At 41.2% G+C, this 20,955-nt stretch overlaps 1 protein-coding gene across 3 annotated transcripts in view; it reads left to right on the top strand.

The window, feature by feature from the left end:
- CFAP58 (cilia and flagella associated protein 58) overlaps window positions 1–20,955 on the top strand; it is a 118,633-nt gene that overhangs the window by 33,362 nt on the left and 64,316 nt on the right. For all 3 annotated transcript variants that reach the window (XM_044240461.1, XM_044240462.1, XM_044240464.1), the window contains 5 exons: window positions 180–374; window positions 3,481–3,618; window positions 5,611–5,770; window positions 10,208–10,290; window positions 13,402–13,593. In XM_044240461.1, coding sequence (XP_044096396.1) covers window positions 180–374; window positions 3,481–3,618; window positions 5,611–5,770; window positions 10,208–10,290; window positions 13,402–13,593 — 768 coding nt within the window. The remainder of the gene's footprint in view (window positions 1–179; window positions 375–3,480; window positions 3,619–5,610; window positions 5,771–10,207; window positions 10,291–13,401; window positions 13,594–20,955) is intronic.

Below are 20,955 nucleotides of genomic sequence, written 5' to 3' on the forward strand. Positions count from 1 at the left end.
AATATTCTTACAAAGTTTAAACATTGGGGTTCAAAGATGACCATCCTACAGGGGAAAGGCTACTACAAGGTGACTGTCCTGAAAATATAAGATTTGAGAAAGGGAGAAGTCCTGGCTGGTTGAGACGTGTCCTGGCGTGGGCTTCATCTCTTTCCTCCCTACCCTTTCTGCACCCCTAGTTCCAGCAAGAAATCCAGCAACGTCAGAACGAAGCTTCACGGGAGTCTCGGAAGAAGGAAAAACTAGAGAAGGAGCTCAGGCAGGTCCAGATGGACATGGACACCAGGCAGACAGAAATTAAGGCCCTCCAGCAGTACGTGCAGAAGAGCAAGGAGGAGCTTCAGAAGCTGGAGCAGCAGCTGAAGGAGCAGAAGGTGTGCTGGGTGTGGGCTGCACTGCGGTCCCCGCAAAAACAAGGAGGGTGCCTTTGGAGCTCTTTGAATTTTCTTTGGAAAGCAGCAAACTCTCTTCACGAGAGATGTGGGTAACACAATGCTTAGCTTTACCTTGCTCTTTGAACAATTCGGTTAAGTAGACATGACCGCCTTTTCTTTTCTTTTTTATTTTTCAGCTCCAACGTGTTAATTTCGTTTGAACTTTCTATTGATGTGTATAATAAACACATAGGAAAGCATGTAAGTCACAATTACATGCACATACATGTTCTCCCTCTCTCCCTGTCCCACTCTGTCTCTAAAATAAATACATAAATCCAAATAAAACAAGTACAAAATACAGCTGGATGAATTTTCTCCACTTCAACACATCTTGGTCACCTGCACCCGACCCAATAAACAGTACCCCGGATGTCCCCTTGTGTCCCCTCCCAGCCATTCTCTTTCCCAGAGTTCACCTCTGTTCTGGATTCTTAGCTATTTAGTTTTGTCTGCTTTTGTAATTTACAAAAATTCAGTCATAAAGGGTGTACTCTTTTGTGTTTAATGTCTTTGGCTCAATATTTCGTTTATGGGATTCATTTGTGTTGCCACCTAGCGATAGGGGGACACTGTCCTTCAGTAGCCACTAGCTACATGCAGTGATTTAAATTTAAGTTAGTTAAAATTAAATATAATGTAAACCTTAAGTCCTCAGTTGCTCTAGTACCATTTCAGGTGCTCACTAGTCTCAAGGGCTGGTAGGTAGCCCATAAGACAACACAGCTAGAGAACATTCATTGTCATGCAGAAAGTTCTGTTGGACGGAGCTCAATAGGCCAGTCACACTCATGGTATTCATTGTGTGACCATTACATGATTTATTTATTTATTTATTTATTTATTTAAAGACTTTATTTATTTATTTGACAGATAGAGATCACAAGTAGGCAGAGAGGTAGGCAGAGAGAGAGAGAGAGAGAGAGAGAGAGGGAGAGGAGGAAGCAGGCTCCCCGCCAAGCAGAGAGCCCAATGCAGGACTTGATCACAGGACCCTGAGATCATGACCCAAGCTGAAGGCAGAGGCTTAGCCCACTGAGCCACTCAGGCACCCCATATGATTAATTTTTAATAGGCTTATTTTTAAATCTCAAGTTTAGGGAGCCATATTCAATCTTTATGCATTTTAAATACGGTACTTTTTTTTTTTTTAAAGATTTATTTATATTTTGGAGAAAGAGAGAGAGAGAGAGTGAACAGAGGGGGGCAGAGGGAGAGAATCTCGAGCAGACTCCCTATGAAGCATGGAGCCAGACATGGGGCTCATTCCTGTGACACTGAGATCACAACCTGAGCTGAAATCAAGAGCTGGACCTTCAACTGATTGAGCCACCCAGGTACCCCTGAAATCAAAATTTAACTGGGCCTCCTGCATTTTAAACCTGACAGGCCTAACTCAAATATAGTATTTTTTGCATATATAAACATTTGTGTGGGTATGCATATGTAAATACATTCATTTTCCCCACATAAATGGTAGCATATTACACACTACTCTGACTTGATTTTATTATTTAATAATACATCTTATAGATTATTCTTTGTGAGTACACACGTATCTGCCTCATTTAAATATGGTACTATTTTTAACATTTCCCCTGTGATAGCAGTTTAAGGTACCTCAAATAATTTTAATTCTGGTCTTTCTTTTTTCATTATTTAAAAAAAGATTTATGTATTTATTTTAGAGATGGAGTGGGACAGGGAGAGAGAGAGAACATGTGTGTGCAAGCTGGGGAAGGGGGGGAGGGAGAGGGAGAGAAGCAGGATCCCTGCTGAGCCCAGAACCCTGGACTGCCAAGCCTGAGGCAGGGCTTGATCCCACAACTCTTGAGATTGTGACCTGAACCAAAATTAAGAGATACCCAACCGACTGAACCAAGCAGGCCCCCTTTTTCTCTCATTTCTTAAAGAAGCAATTCATGTAATTGAGAAAAGTCATTCCTTGAAAATATTTTCTCTTAGGAAGTTTCCAAAGAATTGACAAGCCATACAGCATTTTGCCACTTAAAAAAATAGATATTAGAACACACTTCTTTTCCAATGGCCTCATTAATTTCGTTAAAGCCAGACATCAGATAGGTACTTTATAACGTGCAAGTATCCACTAGAAAAACGTGAGACATCGTGGAGCATGGAATTTGAGAGGTTTTTAATATTGTGATCAAACTACAGTGCTTCGTTTAGCAATATCCAGGGCTCATGTAAAAGACAATTTCTTTTTGGCATGGCTGGCTATATTTTATTTAGTCCCTATTGATGGGAAATTGGTTGGATTCTTCCCATGTTTAACTTTTGCTTACATCAGGTTATATTTTGGAATAATTGTCTAAACTATCTTCTCTCTTTTCTCTTCAGCATATTTGCTATCCCTCTGTCCTCTCACTAGTCTGCCAATAGAAATGATTCCCCCCCACCCTCAATATATTCCTTTTTTAAAAAAAATAAAACTGTGTCTGCTCAGGATAGTCAAGGTAGGGAAGAGGAAACCTGACTGACCCTGAAGTCATGCAGACAGAAATCACGGCTCGCTCTTGCATGGTTTTGACTTCAGTTGGATTTAAGGGGAATTGTCTCTGTGTTGGGGTCTGTGAATTTCTGCTCATGAAAATGTGGTAGGCATGTTAATGCAGGATTTGCTTCTGAAGATGTAGCATCCCAGCCCCACAGCTGATAAAACCCGTTTGGATCTCTAGCTCATTTGCAATGATTATAGCAATTGTTGCGTATGTGAAGCTTGCCAAACGGCAAACAGGCATTAAAATATTTATCCGCCACCTGTGAACAAGACTTCCCAAGGCTCTCCGGAAAAAAATTATGCTCTCTGTGTTATTCATTAGAAGGCTTCGTTTTCCTCAGCCATCTAACGTTTGTCATATTTGAGTGCATTAGTGCTTTCACCGGGGATAAAGAACAATTTCTACAAAGACAAAGAAAGTGTGCTTGCTGTGACTGTCCCAGGAGGTTGGTGGGGGTCTCCTGTGTGCATATGCAGATATTGTAATCAGATTAAAAAGCATTAACCAGCTCGTTCTGCGCCTTTCAGATATTGAATGAAAGAGCCGCAAAGGAACTGGAGCAGTTTCAGATGAGAAATTCTAAACTTCAGCAAGAGAATGAACAACACAGTTTGGTTTGCGAGCAGCTATCCCAGGAAAACCAACAGAAGTCTTTGGAGCTCAAAGTAAATACCAAGTGACCTATCTGTTCCCCAGCACGTGTTCCTTTGTTCCCTATTAATATAGGTTTGCCTTTGTGGCTGGAGCCCTTGGTTAGGTAACCTGTACAAGCCTCAATATGTCAGAGGCAGGCACAAGCTTTCGGTGGTGGCTTTCCGCCTGGAAGGAGATACTTTGATGACTTCCATTTTTCAAGACCACAAACCTGAATATTGATCATATGATTATGCAAGTGTTTTCGAAAATGAGCTCAGATGCTCATCTCTGTAACTTAGCCTTGGAAGTAACTAGTTGCCCTCAGCTAGAAACAATTTACGTGGGTGAGTAGCAAAGAGGTCAGATTATATTTTACGATTTGTCCGGAGAAGGTGGAATGGGAAATGTCGGGAATGGATTGGCACTACTGTGTATCTCCTTCCAGGATTGTGGAACCATGATTCTTTCTTTTGTCCTGCAAATTTCAAGACAGTCTCCATTCTCCTCCCAGGACTCAATGAAGACTGCTTGCAGATTATGTTAGAGAACAGTTTTTTCTTGGGTACATATTATATACCTACATGTATAATACAGCAGGTTTATGTTTATCATTGATTCTGAAAAAAATGCATAAAGCCTCCGGTTATGTTTAGGATACTAGGCACAAAATGAGTGACCAATCAAGAATGATACATGGATTTGATAAGTGAATCATAACAATTTTTGCATCACAGGCCCTTTTGATAGTCTGCTGACAACATGCACATGCACACACACACACACACACATGCGCACACACACACACACTTATGCACACATCTTGCATCTTGTTTTGAATGCTGTCTCAGGTTTCCAGGACTTTTCTGACTTCTAACCACGGGGTCTGGATTAATAACTACTGAGTTAGAACATTCTAATGTTCTAATTGGAAAGGGCCTTAGTTCAGCTAATTTAGACCATGTAAATCTGAGACAGAGGAGCATTTAAAGCACTCCAGAATGGTTTGATTTGAAACCATTCTTTATGAGAAAGCTGTAAATGGAAGCAGAAATGAAATGGCTACTTAAGGAAAAATAATATATTAGACCCTAAGGTGAAATTAAAGTAAAAATACTTATGCCATTAATTCTCTTCTTTGATAACAAGAATGGGGGCACCTTGAAAGATGGAGTATTGTTGTTATCAGATTCTGAACTTACAGAATTCTATTTCCAGCAAGAATCCGAGAATAACATGCCCAGCTCAGTGCAGTTTCTTCCTTGTCAAGAGCTGGGGATAATTGCTAATGTTTATTTGAGGAAGAATCACCGGTTGCTTTTCTGGTAATTTCTAAAAATGGCAAATTTTAAAAAAATGAACTTAAATTTGAAGAAGTCACAAATCTCAAAATCCATTGACAAAAATCTAGTGCTTTCTTTTGCTAGAAGAATTATTTTGGTACTTTTCAGCATTATGTAGACTTGCCTGTTTGTGTTGCCCTGTCCGTTTATCTCTAAGTACACCCACAGACCCACATCTGTTGAGGAGGGAGGGCCCTTCCACTAGTGTATGTTATTGTCCTATACTGGCCACGTGGGTTCATAAGAGTATTTGAATACGTTATAATATGTTAGTAATCTTCTGAGAGAGATCATCCTGTGAGTCCATAAAAATTGTCCATCAAATACAGCATTTGTACACAAAATTCACATATTTATGATACATACAACTCAGCATTCTTATCCTGTTGGATTCAACAACTCAGTGGTGCCTTGAGCCATCAGGTCTGATCAGTCTTTTCATTATTTTTTTTGCTTACATAGCCACCTATTTTATTCAGAGAATAGTTTTTCAGTTTCTCTCAAGACCAAACAGTGTGTGTGTGTGTGTTTTTAACCCGTAGAGCAACCTTGCACTGACACGGGAACAATTTCGTTTTATTGGTTCTGAATTTACCGTTGTGAAATCACTGGTCCTTTATTTACTGAGTGTCCTTTATTTACTGAGTGTAGTAAGATAAAATGCTGTCTCATTAATTACAGGCCAAAGAGGAGGAAGTCCATCAGATGCGGGTTGACATTGGGAAGCTCAACAAAATCAGAGAACAAATCCATAAGAAACTGCACCAGATTGAAGATCAGAAGTTAGAAGTGGAACAGCACAGGGAAACTCTAAAAAATCAGATCTTGGGATTAGAGAGAGGTAAACCAAGAACGATTTTGCGCTTTGTTTTATTCCTTTGTAAACATTTCATTGATAGCTGATGGCATTTGGTGACCCAGGGCTCTATGCATACAGACACAAACCATGCCAAATATAATCAGTAAAACAGCTTTCCAGCTGGTGAGCAGCCAGTATGCTGGGGACATCATTTTGAATATCTTTAACTTTTTTACATTAAAAAATTCTTCAACAGACTATATTGGCACAATGTAAATCCAGCCAAGAATGTATTGCTCTGTACTTGTCACTGGAATAAATAACATCTGTACTCATAGTTCTTGGTTCTCCATGACCTCCTGCTTTAGCTCCTTTTCTCATGGAAGATAGGGGATAGATTAAAACAAATGTCCCCCACTAGCAATATTTGGAACAATATTGTACCAAGAATCTAGAAGGCTCCTAACTTCTTTTCTCTGTTAGTACTTTACCATGTGGTGAACACTTGTTTAACCTGCTATCACATTTCCCTGTGAAGGAACAATTTAAGTGCTATGGAAGGCCATTATAGCTCAGAAAAATCATTAAGGATACAAACTATAGGGTCATGTCTACCTGGGTTCGGATCCTGCCTTTGTCGTATTTACGCTTGGGGAATGAGATGGACTAATATCCATAAAGCACTTGGAGATAGTACTTAACACATTGAAAGTGCTTACTAACTGGCATCAGTTATTCTCCAGGTATATTACTATTTATATAAGTAGTAAGATAAAATGCCATCTCATTCTGAAAAAGAATAGAATTGAAAATAGGATTTACTAGTCGAATTTGGTGTGGGAAAAACTGCTCCAGACTTGAAGACAGGGGATCTGGGTTTGAATTTAACTACACCAGAGTATGTGAGGCAGGAACACGTCATTGAACTTCTGTGGGCTACCGTGAGTTGTAAGTCACTGGCTGAGGGAACATAGATCAGAACATAAACATATACACTGCTTCACTAAAAGTTAGGTAAAACCTAGATCTCTAGGTAGGGTTTTCAGAAATCCACTTGATCCTAAACAACATGTGTTTGAAGTGTGTGGGTCCACTTATATGTGGATTTTTAAAAATAAATACAGTACAATATAAACGTATTTTCTTTATTTTCTTAATGCCATTTTCTTTTCTCTAGCTTACTTTATTGTAAGAATACAGTATGAAATACGTATAACATACAGAAGATGTGTTAATTGACTGTTTCTGTTATCAGTAAGGCTTCTGGTCAGCAGTAGGCTATTGGTAGTTAAGTTTTGGGGGAGTCAGAGTTTTATGTGGATTTCAGCTTCATGGGGGATGGGCATCCCTAACTCCCGTGTTGTTCAACAGTTATCTGTATTTGTTATGTAAGACTTTGAAAAGTACAGATATTTTTCCTCCTCAGACATGAGGAAATAATCTTTTATGGAGGTACAGTTGTGGCTTATCTTGAAAATTCGTCCATTCATTCCCTCAATAGATTGGGTGCCTACTATGTGCAGGCAGTAAGGTTGGCATTAGGTACGTGAAGGTCTCTGCCCTCAGAATGCTGGTGGTCTTGCATGAAGTTTATGATCTAATGTCTTCAGTGACAGGAAGAGAAACGGAATTACTAGACCATATTTTGTAACTGGCTTAGTGACTTACAAAACATTCCCACTTTTACATTTCTATATTTTTGCTTGCAATAGTTCTATGTTTTGGAAAAAGAAATTATTCATTCTGTGTTGGACCCAATCCTTCATCCTTAAATCATGTTCAGAGAAATCATCATGCTCTCTCCTCTGGTTATTTTATAGATTATTTTTTTTTAAATATTTTATTTATTTATTTGACAGAGAGAGATCACAAGTAGACAGAGAGGCAGGCAGAGAGAGAGAGAGGGAAGCAGGCTCCCTCCTGAGCAGAGAGCCCGATGCGGGGCTCCATCCCAGGACCCTGGGATCACGACCTGAGCCAAAGGCAGAGGCTTAACCCACTGAGCCACACAGGCGCCCCTATTTTATAGATCTTGTTAACATTATTATTTCTTCTTAGGGAACTCTTTCTTTTTTTTTTTTTTTCTCTTATTTATTTGACAGACAGAGATCACAAGCAGGCAGAGGGGCCGGCAGAGAGAGAGGAGAAAGCAGGCTCTCCCCGGAGCAGAGAGCCCAAGGAGGGGCTTGATCCCAGGACCCGGGGATCATGACCTGAGCTGAAGGCAGAGGCCTTAACCCACCGAGCCACCCAGGCGCCCCAGGGAACTCTTTCTTTTAATGTGCCTGATCAAAGAGTGGCATTTCAGCCCTTACATCTCCAAGTTCCTGAACTCAGTCTGGTCCAAAGCTGAGGGAGGGGTTGTGGGAGCTTAATGCCTGGAAAGCCTCCTTTTATGGGAGGACACTGACCCCCACCCCTTTCTTCTCCAGACCAGTCCAGAGAATTCCTTCCATTGACTGTCACTCTTAAGAATTTAACTAGTTCCAAGAATTTAGGGTAAACTTTCCTTGGACAAAATAGTTAGGAGCTCAAGTCCTCCATGTGTTACGATTTTCTGTCACAAAACCCAAGAAACTAACTGATAAACTGCCGGAACTAATGAGAGTTCACTGGGGTGGCAGGTTATAAAATAAATATATACATATCTTTTGTGCTTCCTTTTGTACAAAGAACCGGTTAGAATATATGATGGAAAAACCCCTTTTCACAATAGCAACTAAAGTAATAAAATATCTATAAATAAAGTTACCGGGATACCTGCAAGACATGTATATAAAACATGCTACAGAATTCTATTGAGGGGTATAAAGGAAGACTTGAAAAATGGAGAGATACACAGAGTTCCTGGATGAGAAAGCACAATATGATAAAGATATAAATCTACCTAAATTAATCTATACATTTAATATTTCCAATAAAAATTTCAGTAAGTTATATTGTTGGGACTTGAAAACTAATTCCAGAGATCCTCCAGAAGAATAAACAGGTGACAGTACCTATAAAATTCTGGAAAAGAGGAGTGATAAGGGAGCATTTGCCTCACTAAGCATTTAATATTATAAAGCTTCAGGAATCAGAGACTGTGGTGAAAATGCCTGATAAACAGGTCAGTGGAAGAAATTGGAACAGCCACAAAAAGACCCAAGGTTATCATCAAGATAAAGGTGTTTCACACCAGAGTGCAGTAGGGATTCTTAAGATGGTAGTATGACAATAAGTTACTTTTTGGGGAAAAAAAAGTTAATACCTACAATGTGGAAACCAGAAAGCCAAGATCGAGAAAATTTAATGAAATAAAAGCTGAAGGTTTTTTTTTTTTTAATATATCAAAGTTTCTCTATATAAAGACAAATTGATGAAAACATTGCCAAAGAGTTAGTATTTTTGTTATATATAAAGAGTTCTTACAAATCCACAAAGGGGATAAACAATTTGTGAGAAAAATGGACATAGGGAAAGTGTGGGCAATTTTAAAAACAGAAATACAAATATATGGTCATTAAACATGAAAAAGTAATAATATTACTACTAATCAAAGAAATGTAAATTAAATACAGAGATAGGGTTTTAATAATCTATTGGATTGTCAAAGAGATCGAAGAGCATGATAATACCCAGTGGTGATTTGGGTGTGGATTTAAACTGCTATTAGTTTTCTGGAAAGAAATTTGGCAGTAGGAGAGAAATGCCTTTTTTTTTTTTTTTTTTTAAATCGCCTTCGATCCAGGACTTCCTCTTCTAGAGTAACAAATGAACAAGAACTTTCACAGAATTATGGCTTATAATTGCAAATAAATAAGTAAAATGGAAGCAATTTAAATGTTAAGGTGGGGGATTGGCTAAATAAATTATGCATTTTCGTATAGTGAAATATCATGGGGCCATTAAAATTCTGTTGTAGATGCACATTTATAATATAGAGAGGCATTTATTTTATGTTAGTTAATTATAAAAGCAAGCTACAAAACAGTATGTGTCATATAATTCACTTTTGGTATATATATATGAATGTGTATATATCTGTATTTTTATGCACACACACATTTGCATAGGAAAAAGTCTGGAAAGACATATCAAAATCTTAAGTAGATTCTGGTTGACTTGAATTTTTTCCCCTTTTGCCTGTTTGGATGCCTCATTTGTTTCTGTATTCATAATTACTTGTATAATTAAAAAGATTTAAAAAGAGCAAGGACTTTTGGAGTCAGAGAAACCATGCTCCCAGCCTCAGCCCTTCTTGGTTGCAGATGGGTAGCATGTGTCTCAACCCCGCTGAGACTCAGTTTCCCCATGTTCAGTGGGACAGGAGACCTCCTGTACTGAGCTATAATGAAGATCATGGAACACTCAATAAACAGGAATTTTATAGCTGCAGATAAACCGGTAAAGCAGTTTCTCTATTGCATTGGCTTTGGCCTTGACAGATTCTTTCTTGGGTCGGCTCCATATTTCTTCTTCTTCTCCTTGGTCATTTAGAGGTGGAGGCTTCAAAGAAACAAGCAGAACTTGATAAGAAAGCGATGGATGAGCTTCTGAGAGAAAGGGACATATTAAATAAGGTAAGTATGTTCCCATAGTACTGCTAAATAAATGTCCTTCTTTAATGCTATGATATCTGCCTCTAACCGGTTGTGCAGGGGAAAGAAAACTCTGAAGCGAACAAAAGTAGATTAGAAATAAATAATCATGCTCCGTTTTCTTCCAAGCTGCCAGGCACAGTCCACCATTCGTGGGCTGAGAACTGAAACTGCGTTATTACCTGTGAGCACAAAGGGATGTGGGGGGAATTATCATATAAACGAGCAGGGGATTTAAGAGCGTTTTGTGGATTTTGATTTTATTGCTGGTGTATTATTTGGCATCCTAAGCAGTTGATCAAAATTTCTGAATTTAATATCTATAATCTGCAATTTTGGCTAATCCAGAAGATACAAGTGAGCACTGATACAATATTACCTTTGAGGAATTTGGTGTAAGAAAGCCCGGTTGATGCCATAAAACTTCCCTCCATCTCTTGGGGACTGTTGTAGGTTTTTATTTTTGTTTTCAGCCCTTACATCTCCTAGTTGCTGAGCTCAGTCTGATCCAAAGCTGAGGGAGGGGTTTCAGGAGCTTGAGGCCTGGAAAGCCTCTATTTATGGGAGGATCCTGACCCCTTCCTTCTCCAAACCAGCCCAGAGGATTCCTTTCATTGACTGTCACCCTTCGAGTTTAACTAGTTCCAAGAATTTAGGGTAAACGTTCCTGCTCAGGGATTTTCTCCAGGGAGGAAAAAAGGGCCAGATGGAGAGTGAGAAGGCTCCTTCCAGAACAGTCTATGGCTTTTGGCCAAGACAGTCATCTCATCAAGTAGAAATAGCCTATATATTTTTACTCCAACTTTCATTATTTCTTTAGGTTTTGCAGAATTGAACAAATATTGACAAAATAGACCACTCTGGAAGCTTGAAGAAGACTATTTAAGGATCCTGGGAAATAATAGATTACCTATCTTTACATGCTGAGCGCTCATTAGAAAACCATTGTTTTTTTTTGCATAATCCTGAAAACTATTCCTTTATTTAATAAATTTGCACATGCAAACAATGTTGTTGGATTTAGAATTTTAAATGTATTTTTAAGACATGCATTTAACCTGTTTATATTTTATGAATACTGGTGGCCAACCAATAGATTTTCTGCCATAATAGGATGGCAGCACAACATTAATTTCACTTTTATTTGTTTGATTTGACTAACATCAGTTCCTCTTCCAAGACAGGGTATAGTTTTTTCTTTTCTGGCTAGTATGCCTCCTTTCTTAGTGCTTTGCCCAGCCAGCGTCTGACCCTCTGCAGGTATGCAACCCACCACCACTAATAATACAGTCTTGCCCCACTGACTGGAAATACCCCATACCCCCTTCATTAAATGAATAGTGACATGGTTTTGACAGGCAGCAATGTTAATATATTCTCATTCTTTCAGTGTCATGTTAAAATGGCTTTGTCTTTTATAGAGTGATGTTGAATTCAATACTTGAAAATCAAGTTGACCTTTTCTATTTTCTGCCTCATCACCCATCTGAGGTATAGTGTGTTTATATTCCAGTGGTTTTCAGACCTGGCTGGGGGTCTGTGTTGCTTAGAGATTTGGGAAGGGACAACAAGGAGCCTTGTGGTACCCGAGGATACATCTGGGCCTCGGGAACTGATAGGAAACTGACCTGACATTCTTGGGATACACAGAAAGCCCTCTCTCACCACCACTGGATTTTCTGCTGAGTTTTTGCTTTCGTTCTTCTCTTTTGGGGAAGAATGCCTCCCTGTTTCCTGGTCTGTTTGGCAAAAAAAGATGACTATCACCACCAGCTCCCAAGTTTACGTCCTCTATTGAGTTGCAGAAAACTAAAGGCCCTATTTCAAAAGTCGCCGGTCCACTCACCTGCGGCCAGAGAACTGAACCCTCCTGGATGAGCTTGCCTGCCACAGCAGCACTCCTCTGTTGACTCCTTGTTTTCGGGGCACAGGCTGGCTTCTGGGGCAGCCAAACTTGGAATTTCCATTGCAGCAGCAGCAGAAATCACTCATGCAGCACTAAAAAAAAAATGTTGGCACCTGGGTCCCCTCCCAGATCCACTGAATTGGAAACTGGGCTCGTTGGTGTGTTATTATGGTAAAATAAACACAAGACAGAATTTACCCTGAGTGACCATGAGTACATTGACGGTGTCATGTAACTGTCACCAAACTTAGCTGCAGAACACTTCCTTCATTCCAGAAGGAACCCGTGTACCTGCAAAGCAGTTATTCCCCCCCATGCCCCACTACCCCCCCGCCCCCAGCCAAGGACCACGAATCTGCCTTCTTCCTCTGTGGATCTGACTCTTTTGGATATTTATAGAACTGGAATCCCGTTATACATGAACCTTTTATGTGTGGCCTCTTCCACTCAGAATAATGATTCTAGGCTTCAGCTATGCTGTACCCTGTATCAGGACTTCGTTCCTTTTTGTGGCTGATGAATGTTCACCTGTGTGGATATATACCACATTTTGATGACCTGTTCATCAGCTGATGGACTTTTGGGTTGTTTGCCCGTTTTGGCTCTTGTGACTGGTGCTGTTGTGAGCATTTGTATACTGATTCTTGTTCGATCACCTGTTTCCAGTGCTTCTGGGTTAGGTACCCTGGAATGAGATTTTGGATCATATGTTAATTCTAGATAGTCGCATTTTTAATGAGTTGGTTTTATTTTACTTTGTAGTCAAAGCCCTGTTAGGTGAGTAGGTTCTGTTGTTCTAGGCTCCCAGGAACAAGACTAGAGCTGGGATGGAGGTTATCTTTGGGGTCAGCTGGACCTGGACTCAAATCCTGGCTCTGTCACTGCCCTGTTGATTGAACTTGTAAGCAAGCACCTTAACTTCTGAGTATCAGTTTCCCACCCTTAAAATGGGAGCAAGATAGTGCTTACTTCCTTGGGATGTTGTGGTCACGTAATGTACCTATGCATGTGTTTGCCTTGTGCAAAATTAATAGACTAAGCTCTAAATAAGCTGTAGAGAATATAATTATCTTTATTTATCCAAAAAACTATGTGTCTAATTATTTTAGGGATGAAACGGGGTAGATTTATCCAGAAATCCCCACACATTTTGAGTAACGTGACTGCTCTGTTGTCCTTATTTTTAGAATATGCTTAAGGCGGTCAGTGCGACCCAGAAGCAGATAGACCTGGTAAAGCTCCATGAGCAAGCCAAGAGGAACCTGGAGGAAGAAATCCAGAACTACAAAGATGAGGCTCAGAAGCAGAGAAAGATCATCTTTCAGCTGGAAAAGGAGCGAGATCGGTACATCAATGAAGCCAGTGACCTTACCCAAAAGGTAAGATCACTCCTTCATGATGTGAGTGGAGACGTTCTCTCTGAAGGTCACACACTGTAGCAAAGAGGATTGCTTCAGATCTGAGCTGGTGGTTTGCATGAGAATTTAAGAGGAACAATGTTGATGGAAGAAAAGCTGTCCCGGGTCTGATCTGGGTCAGACTATGAAACAGGCAAGGTCAATGCTTTGAGGGTCTCCATTTCCCCTTCGAGGCCCCTCCCCTGTTGCCCTGCTGTGCAATTTCCCTGTGTTGGACGCTTGGGTTCTGGGTGGTGGGGTGCTGTCAGCATCCCCATCTCTGTACCCTTTGTTCTCACCCCCCACGTCTATCCCTGAAACCCTTGTCCCCTCAGACTGAGGATTCCAACTACTCGTTAGGAGAACGGCATCTAATTAAATGACCTCAAATTAAGATGTGAGTGACTCCTGGCATCAGGTAAATGTTCACACATTCTAAGGGCATTTTTAAAAAATTTATTATTATTATTATTTTTAAAAAGATTTTATTTATTTATTTGACAGACAGAGATCACAAGTAGGCAGAGAGGCAGGCAGAGAGAGAGAGGAAGCAGGCTCCCTGCTAAGCAGAGAGCCCGATGTGGGGCTTGATCCCAGGCCCCTGGGATCATGACCTGAGCTGAAGGCAGAGGCTTTAACCCACTGAGCCACCCAGGTGCCCCTCTAAGGGCATTTTTATTTCCCAACTGTTGGGAGCCTGGAAACCTCACCAGTGGTAGAAATTCACACATTGAGTAGCTAAGTCCCAGATCTCTACTTCCTGTAAACTGCGGAGAAGGGAGAGTGCTCATGGCAGCGTCTTGAAAACGACTTCAGGGATTTCAGATCTGCTTTAACCCATTGTCTTAGCACATGGCCAGCATTCAGCATGAGTGGTTAGACTCGACCGCCTTCAGTGTATTCCCAGATGGCGTAGAACAGGGGGTTTCATGGTGTCAGGAGGCAGTGTTGGGGAATGAAGGAAAGTTTTAAGTATGAGGCTAAGAAGAGGGCTCGGGGGGAAAAAAGACTTGTTTAACGAGACTCCCCCCACCCCACCCTGGCCCAGCCCCTTGGCAAAATGTTATCTGCTCTGTGGTGTAAGCCCTCTCTTTGATCTCCTCAGTGAAATCTACAGTGTTTCCCAGCGCTCTTGCATGTTTCACTGTTTTGTTTTGTTTTGGAGTGGAATCTCAGTGAAGATGACAAGGAGGACAGCCAACATTTGAATTATAAACATTAAGAAAGAGGGAAACAAGCTTCACTGTTGGGAAATCATCTTCTTTCCGCTTAGACTAAATAAACGCTGAGCAGATGTTTGTAGCATGTAAGTTTGGACTGGGCTATGCTCAGTCTAGCCCAGGCTGAACGCCTCTTCCGTGTAAAAGATCCCCCCTCCCCCCAACTCTCCCCACACCCGGTGATTCTCACAGCCCTGATTGAGGGCCATTGGAATACAGTGTGTTTCTTTTCTCACTTAATCATCTTACAAGCACGGTTGATTGATTTCCTGACTCCCTGAAAGCCAGTGGTCGGTCCAGGAACTCATATTCTCCAATCATATGCTCCAGTCTGGGCTAGCCCATCAGGCTGCACATTCGTCAGCTTTGGCTGTAAGAAATAACCCTCAAATCTTAGTGGTTTATAGCAACAAAGATTCATTTTTTGTTTGAATCAGTGGCCTTGGGGGTCTGCTGGCGCCCTGCTTTGTGTCCTCTTCATTCCACACCGATTCTGTTGGGATGTGCTGGCCTCTTTGAGAGCGAAAACAGGGTAATAGTGGACCTTGTGATGCTTTCAGAGCTTCTGCCGGGAAGAGGAAGGCACAGGGCTTGTCCACACATTTCCCCTCAGTCAAAGCAAGTAACATGGCCAAGCCCAGCATCCCTGGGTAGGAATATAATCCTAGTAAGGGGGAGGCGCTGTATGCCGAGACAGGAAATGTATCGGAACGTGTGATCTTCCTGCTTCACCTTCCTGGTCATCGGTGTCCCTCTACCTCTGGCTGCCATCACACTATCGAAGTTCTCTGTTAAAAATTCCAGTGTAATACTGGTATCACTCCTGGCCTTACAAAACCCACTTCTCACTTCTCAGCAACCTGGGTCTGTGCTTTCTAACTTTTTTTTGTTTTTTTTGTTTTTGCATCCTTAGCACATATAGAAAATATGTCTATAGCTTATGGGAAATAAGGGGGAAACTGTTCAGGAGTGGGAGGCCGCAGTAAGGCTTGAGACGAGGACCCAACCAGGCCCTGACTTGTGCCTCCTTTAAAGTCCGAATAACCTGGGGCGCCTGGGTGGCTCAGTGGGTTAAAGCCTCTGCCTTCGGCTCGGGTCAGGATCCCGGGGTCCTGGGATCGAGCCCCGCGTCGGGCTCTCTGCTCAGCGGGGAGCCTGCTTCCCCTTCCCTCTCTCTGCCTGCCTCTCTGCCTACTTGTGATCTCTGTCTGTCAAATAAAAAAAACAAAAAAACACAAAACTTAAAGTCCGAATAACCTAACCAAAGTTTAGGACGCGAAAAGTTGAGTAGCACTAAGAAAGGGTCTGTGCTCTGTGTTGTGCGCTCGCCTACGTGACTTCCCACACGCTTGCTAAACAAATGAGAACAATTCGGTTGGGGTCATAAGTTCATGGCTGGTCCTTGCTGCCCTAGTACAGCCCATAAATTACTTTCAGGTTTGCTGTATCAATACAGAACAATTGTGCTAGCATCAGCCGTTTGGCATCACGAGGTCTGCTTATAGTTAAATGTGAAACTTATTGTGGGAACTGGTGGTTGTTTAACTAGACACAGGTGTATCGCTTCTTCTATTATCACTATATATATGGCCTTAGTGCTTTGAATAAACTTAGCCCTGTTGGACATCCTCCTCCGTGCTCCTCCTGCCCCCATCTTTTTGTCTCTTTAAGTTCTTTTCACCATCCTCTTACCCTCTCGTTCCTAGTCGATTTGTTGCGCTGGCCGCGACACTCAGGGTTGGAGGGGACTAACCTAGGGATGCTAGCTGCCCTGGTCCCACCTGATAGAGTGAGTCAGTATTTGGGTGCATACCTATAATCCACACAAGATGATGCAATGGTCGACTGTGATTTATGGGACAGAGTCCAAGCCCTTTGTTCTCCCTAGAAGGTCCTTCTTTTCCTTTTCTGCCTGGAAAATTCCTCTTTATCCTCAATACCCTGCTCAAAAGCTCATCTCTGAGCTCAAACCTGCTCCGACTCTCTTCTTTATGGCTTTGTTTGTATCTTTGCCATGGTACTTACCATCCTTAGAGTAATTATTTTCTTTACACATTTGTTTTTCCAACTTTACAGTGAGCTCTTGGGAATAAAGTTTTATCTCATTCATTGCTTCATTTCTAGTGTGCCAGTAAATAGTAGGCACACTAGAAGTGTTTGTTAAACAAATGGATAGATGATGAGTAGTATAAAGGAGGCTGTCACTGATTTTAATATAGGATTATTGATTTTTCAGTTTCCTTGTAAAAATGTAGACATACCAAGTTTTGCTGGTAACTGTTTTTCATAATTCTGATGTTTAACTTCACAAGATTGTATAATGTGTCACTAAATCATTTAAGCATAAGTTCTTAACAAATTCTTTATCAATTGTAATTTTTCTGTTTCTTACTTAACCCCTGACAGCATGTATCAGTTGCTACAGCAACCTGGGTTATCTCTAGATGACTTCTTCTTCTTCTTAAATATTTTGTTTATTTGACACACAGAATGAGGGAGAGAGCAAGCACAGGCAGGGGAGCAACAGGCAGAGGAAGAGGGAGAACCAGGCTCCCCACTAAGCAGGGAGCCCATGTGGGACTCTATCCCAGGACCCTGGGATCATGATCTGAGCCAAAGGCAGACACTTAACTGACTGGGCCACCCATTTTAGAGAAAAAAAGAGAGAGAGGGAGTGAGCTCAAGGTGAGGGGCAGAAGGAGAGGGAAAAATTGAATCTCAAGCACACTCTGCACAGCCCGACTTGGGGCTTGATCTCACAACTCTGAGATCATGACCTGAGCCGAAATCAATAGTCCAAGGCTTAACCGACTCAGCCACCCAGGCACCCCTGGACCACTTATTAAGGACCTGCATGTCATTTTTTTTTAAAAGATTTTATTTATTTATTTGACAGAGAGAGAGAGATCACAAGTAGGCAGACAGAGAGGCAGGCGGAGAGAGGGGGAAGCAGGCTCCCTGCCAAGCGGAGAGCCTGATGTAGGGCTCGATCCCAGGACCCTGAGATCATGTCCTGAGCTGAAGGCAGAGGCTTAACCCACTGAGCCACCCAGGTGCCCCTGCATGTCCTTAATACATATAAGAAATATGTCCTTCCCCATATTTCTTTCTTTCTTTTCTGCTACACACACACACACACACACACACACACACACCCCTCATTCCCATAAACAGAACATTCCCTTTCCTGAACTCTATTTGATATCAGGGGCTGGGGATAATGTCAGGATACTGACGTTTTCATCAACTTCTGGAGTAAGTATATGTTGTTCCAAGTTTTAATCCAGCAATTTCCTTTGTAAGAACTCAATCTATGGAAATAGAAGAAATGCAAAGCGTTTTATAAAAGGATATTCTTTAAAATAAATTGTGCTACACTTATCTGATACAATATTATGTACCATAAAGACCACGTGTTTGAAAAATATTTTTTAAAACAGGGAATGTGTTCACAATATGAATCTGATAAAGACAGAATGCAAGACTCCTTCCATGGTTTGCTCTAGTTTTATCTCTGTGCATAGGAGAAGGATTGGTATTCAATTTTGAGCTCTTCTTATTACTTATTTCTTAAATAGGTACCAAATATTTTTTGAAAGAATGAATGGAAAGTATAATTAGAGATCTGAATTAACCACTCAAAGACTTACTTTTAGGTTTTTACATTAAATTCTTCTTCACTAATGTATTTATCATTATGGGTCTTACCCCATTTTAAATTCATTTGAAACATGTTGTCATAACGGACAATCTTATCTGAGTTATCCTCAGTGATTTTAGCTGTGGGGGACTCGTGGCGTGGTCTCTTCTTCCTTCTGGGCTGCAAAAACAGTGCCAACATTTGCCTTCTGGTTCTTTCTGTTTAGAGAAAGAAAGGTGAACTCTCAGAGACCGAAAGCCCTACGTTACGTTTTATTAATTTAACTTCGCATTTGCAAATGAGGAAGAAGATCCTTTTCTGTGCCAGAATCGGTTGGCTCAGAATCCTAAACCTTTTCTTATGTGCCTGTCTCAGTCAACACTTGCCATACTAATGCGGCATAATACACAACCACCAAATCTCACTGGCATGCAGAAATAAGCATTTTCTTCCTTCCTTCCTTCTTCCCTCCCTCTCCTTCCTTCCTTCAGATTTTATTTATTTATGTGAGAGGGAGAAAGTGCAAGAGAGAGCACAAATGGTGGGGAGAGGGATAGGGAGAGAAAAAGGGAGAAACAGACTCCCTGCTGAGTGGGGAGCCTGACATGGGCTCTATCCTAGGACCCCAAAATCATGACCTTTTTTTTTTTTTTAAAGATTTTATTTATTTGACAGAGTTCACAAGTAGGCAGAGAGGAAGGCAGAGAGAGAGAGAGGAGGAGGAAGCAGGCTCCCTGCCGAGCAGAGAGCCCAATGCGGGGCTCGATCCCAGGACCCTGAGATCATGACCTGAGCTGAAGGCAGAGGCTTTAACCCACTGAGCCACCCAGGCGCCCCCCAAAATCATGACCTGAGCCAAAGGCAGGCACTTAACCAACTGAGCCACCAAGGTGCCTTGACACTTCTCATACCTCTGCAGCTGGGTGGAACTCAGGTGATCTAGGTTAGGCTTGCTTGCACTTGGCTAGAGGCTCAGTTTGGTCTGGTTTTGCTCTACGTGTTTCTGGTCCTCCAGCATGCATGGTGTTGTCATGGAGGAAGAAAGGAAACAAAGGAGAAACCCAACCACACAAGCACATTTCATGGCTCTCTCCTCTGACATCCCATTGGCTGTGGCAAGTCACATGTCCAATAGCAAGGGGAAGGCTCTTCCCATGGAGGTGGTAGTGACAGGAGAGGGAGTGAATATTTGCAGAACCATAACATAATCTAGTAGAGAGATTCAGTGCTTTTTATCCCATGCTTTCTCCTCTGCTGCACTCAAACTTGCACTCTGAGGCACCAGGAATGGCATTATAAGTTGCGGTCCACCGTATTTACTCAACTTCTGTAAATTCTGGGTAAAACTATTCCTGGTTAATCATTAAATCTGAGGCACATGTTGCATATTATGCACTTGGCTCATTTTAGAACCCCTCCTTTCTCATTCTAAATATTAAACTTCTGGCCATTGCCTTTCCAGACATTTTATACACCAAAAAGCATTCTTTCATAATGAATCCTTACCTCCATGTTCCTTAGCTCTCTGCTTATTTGCTTATAACAGTGGCAAGCAAAGCTCTCCTAGACAAAGCTCCCAAGAAATGAATAATAATGTGCTTTCGAGGGCTTACAAGGAAGTGAGAAAAGAAAGTTGATCAGAGAAATATTGATTGAACTGGTACTTCATAATGAAATGGAGCTCCTGTTTCTTTGGTCTTAATTTGAAGTTTTATACAGGGCATCTTTCATAGACAAATTATAAGCTTTTTGTGTTATTATGAAATTACATATGTCTAGGGATTACTCTTTTCCTGCTGAACAGCATTTGATCCATAGAAAACTTGAATTGATTTGTTAAGTGCTACTATTATATAACATGACAGAATACTACCTTATCAGGATAATCTATTATTTAATAACTGATAAAAGTATGATCTGCTAAGTACTTACACGATGGTGCAAATATATGTATCTTCTCACTTAAATCCTCATAATAGCCCTTTGAGGTAGACATGATTATATTCCTCATTTTATAAGATAATGTAATATGTTATTTATTATTTTTTAAAAACTTTATTTATTTATTTGACAGAGAAAGAGCAAGTGCACAAGCAAGGGGAGCTGCAGGCAGAGTGAGAGGGAGAAGCAGGCCGCCTGTGGGAACCGGACACAGGGCATGATCCTAGAACCCCGGGATCATGACCTAAGCCAAAGGCAGACACTTAACTGACTGAGCCACCCAGGTGCCCCTAATGCAATAAGTTATTAAGAACAGAAATACAGTGGTGCCTGGGTGGCTTAGTGGGTTAAGCCTCTGCCTCTGGCTCAGGTCATGATCTCAGGGTCCTGGGATCAAGCCCCACATCTGGCTTTCTGCTTGGTGGGGAGCCTGCTTCCTCCTCTATCTCTGCCCGCCTCTCTGCCTGCTTGTGATCTCTGTCTATCAAATAAATAAATAAAATCTTAAAGAAAAAAAAAAAACAACTAAAGAAAAGAAATACA

Source organism: Neovison vison, chromosome 2 (assembly GCF_020171115.1).
Source record: "Neovison vison isolate M4711 chromosome 2, ASM_NN_V1, whole genome shotgun sequence".
NCBI lineage: Eukaryota > Metazoa > Chordata > Mammalia > Carnivora > Mustelidae > Neogale > Neogale vison.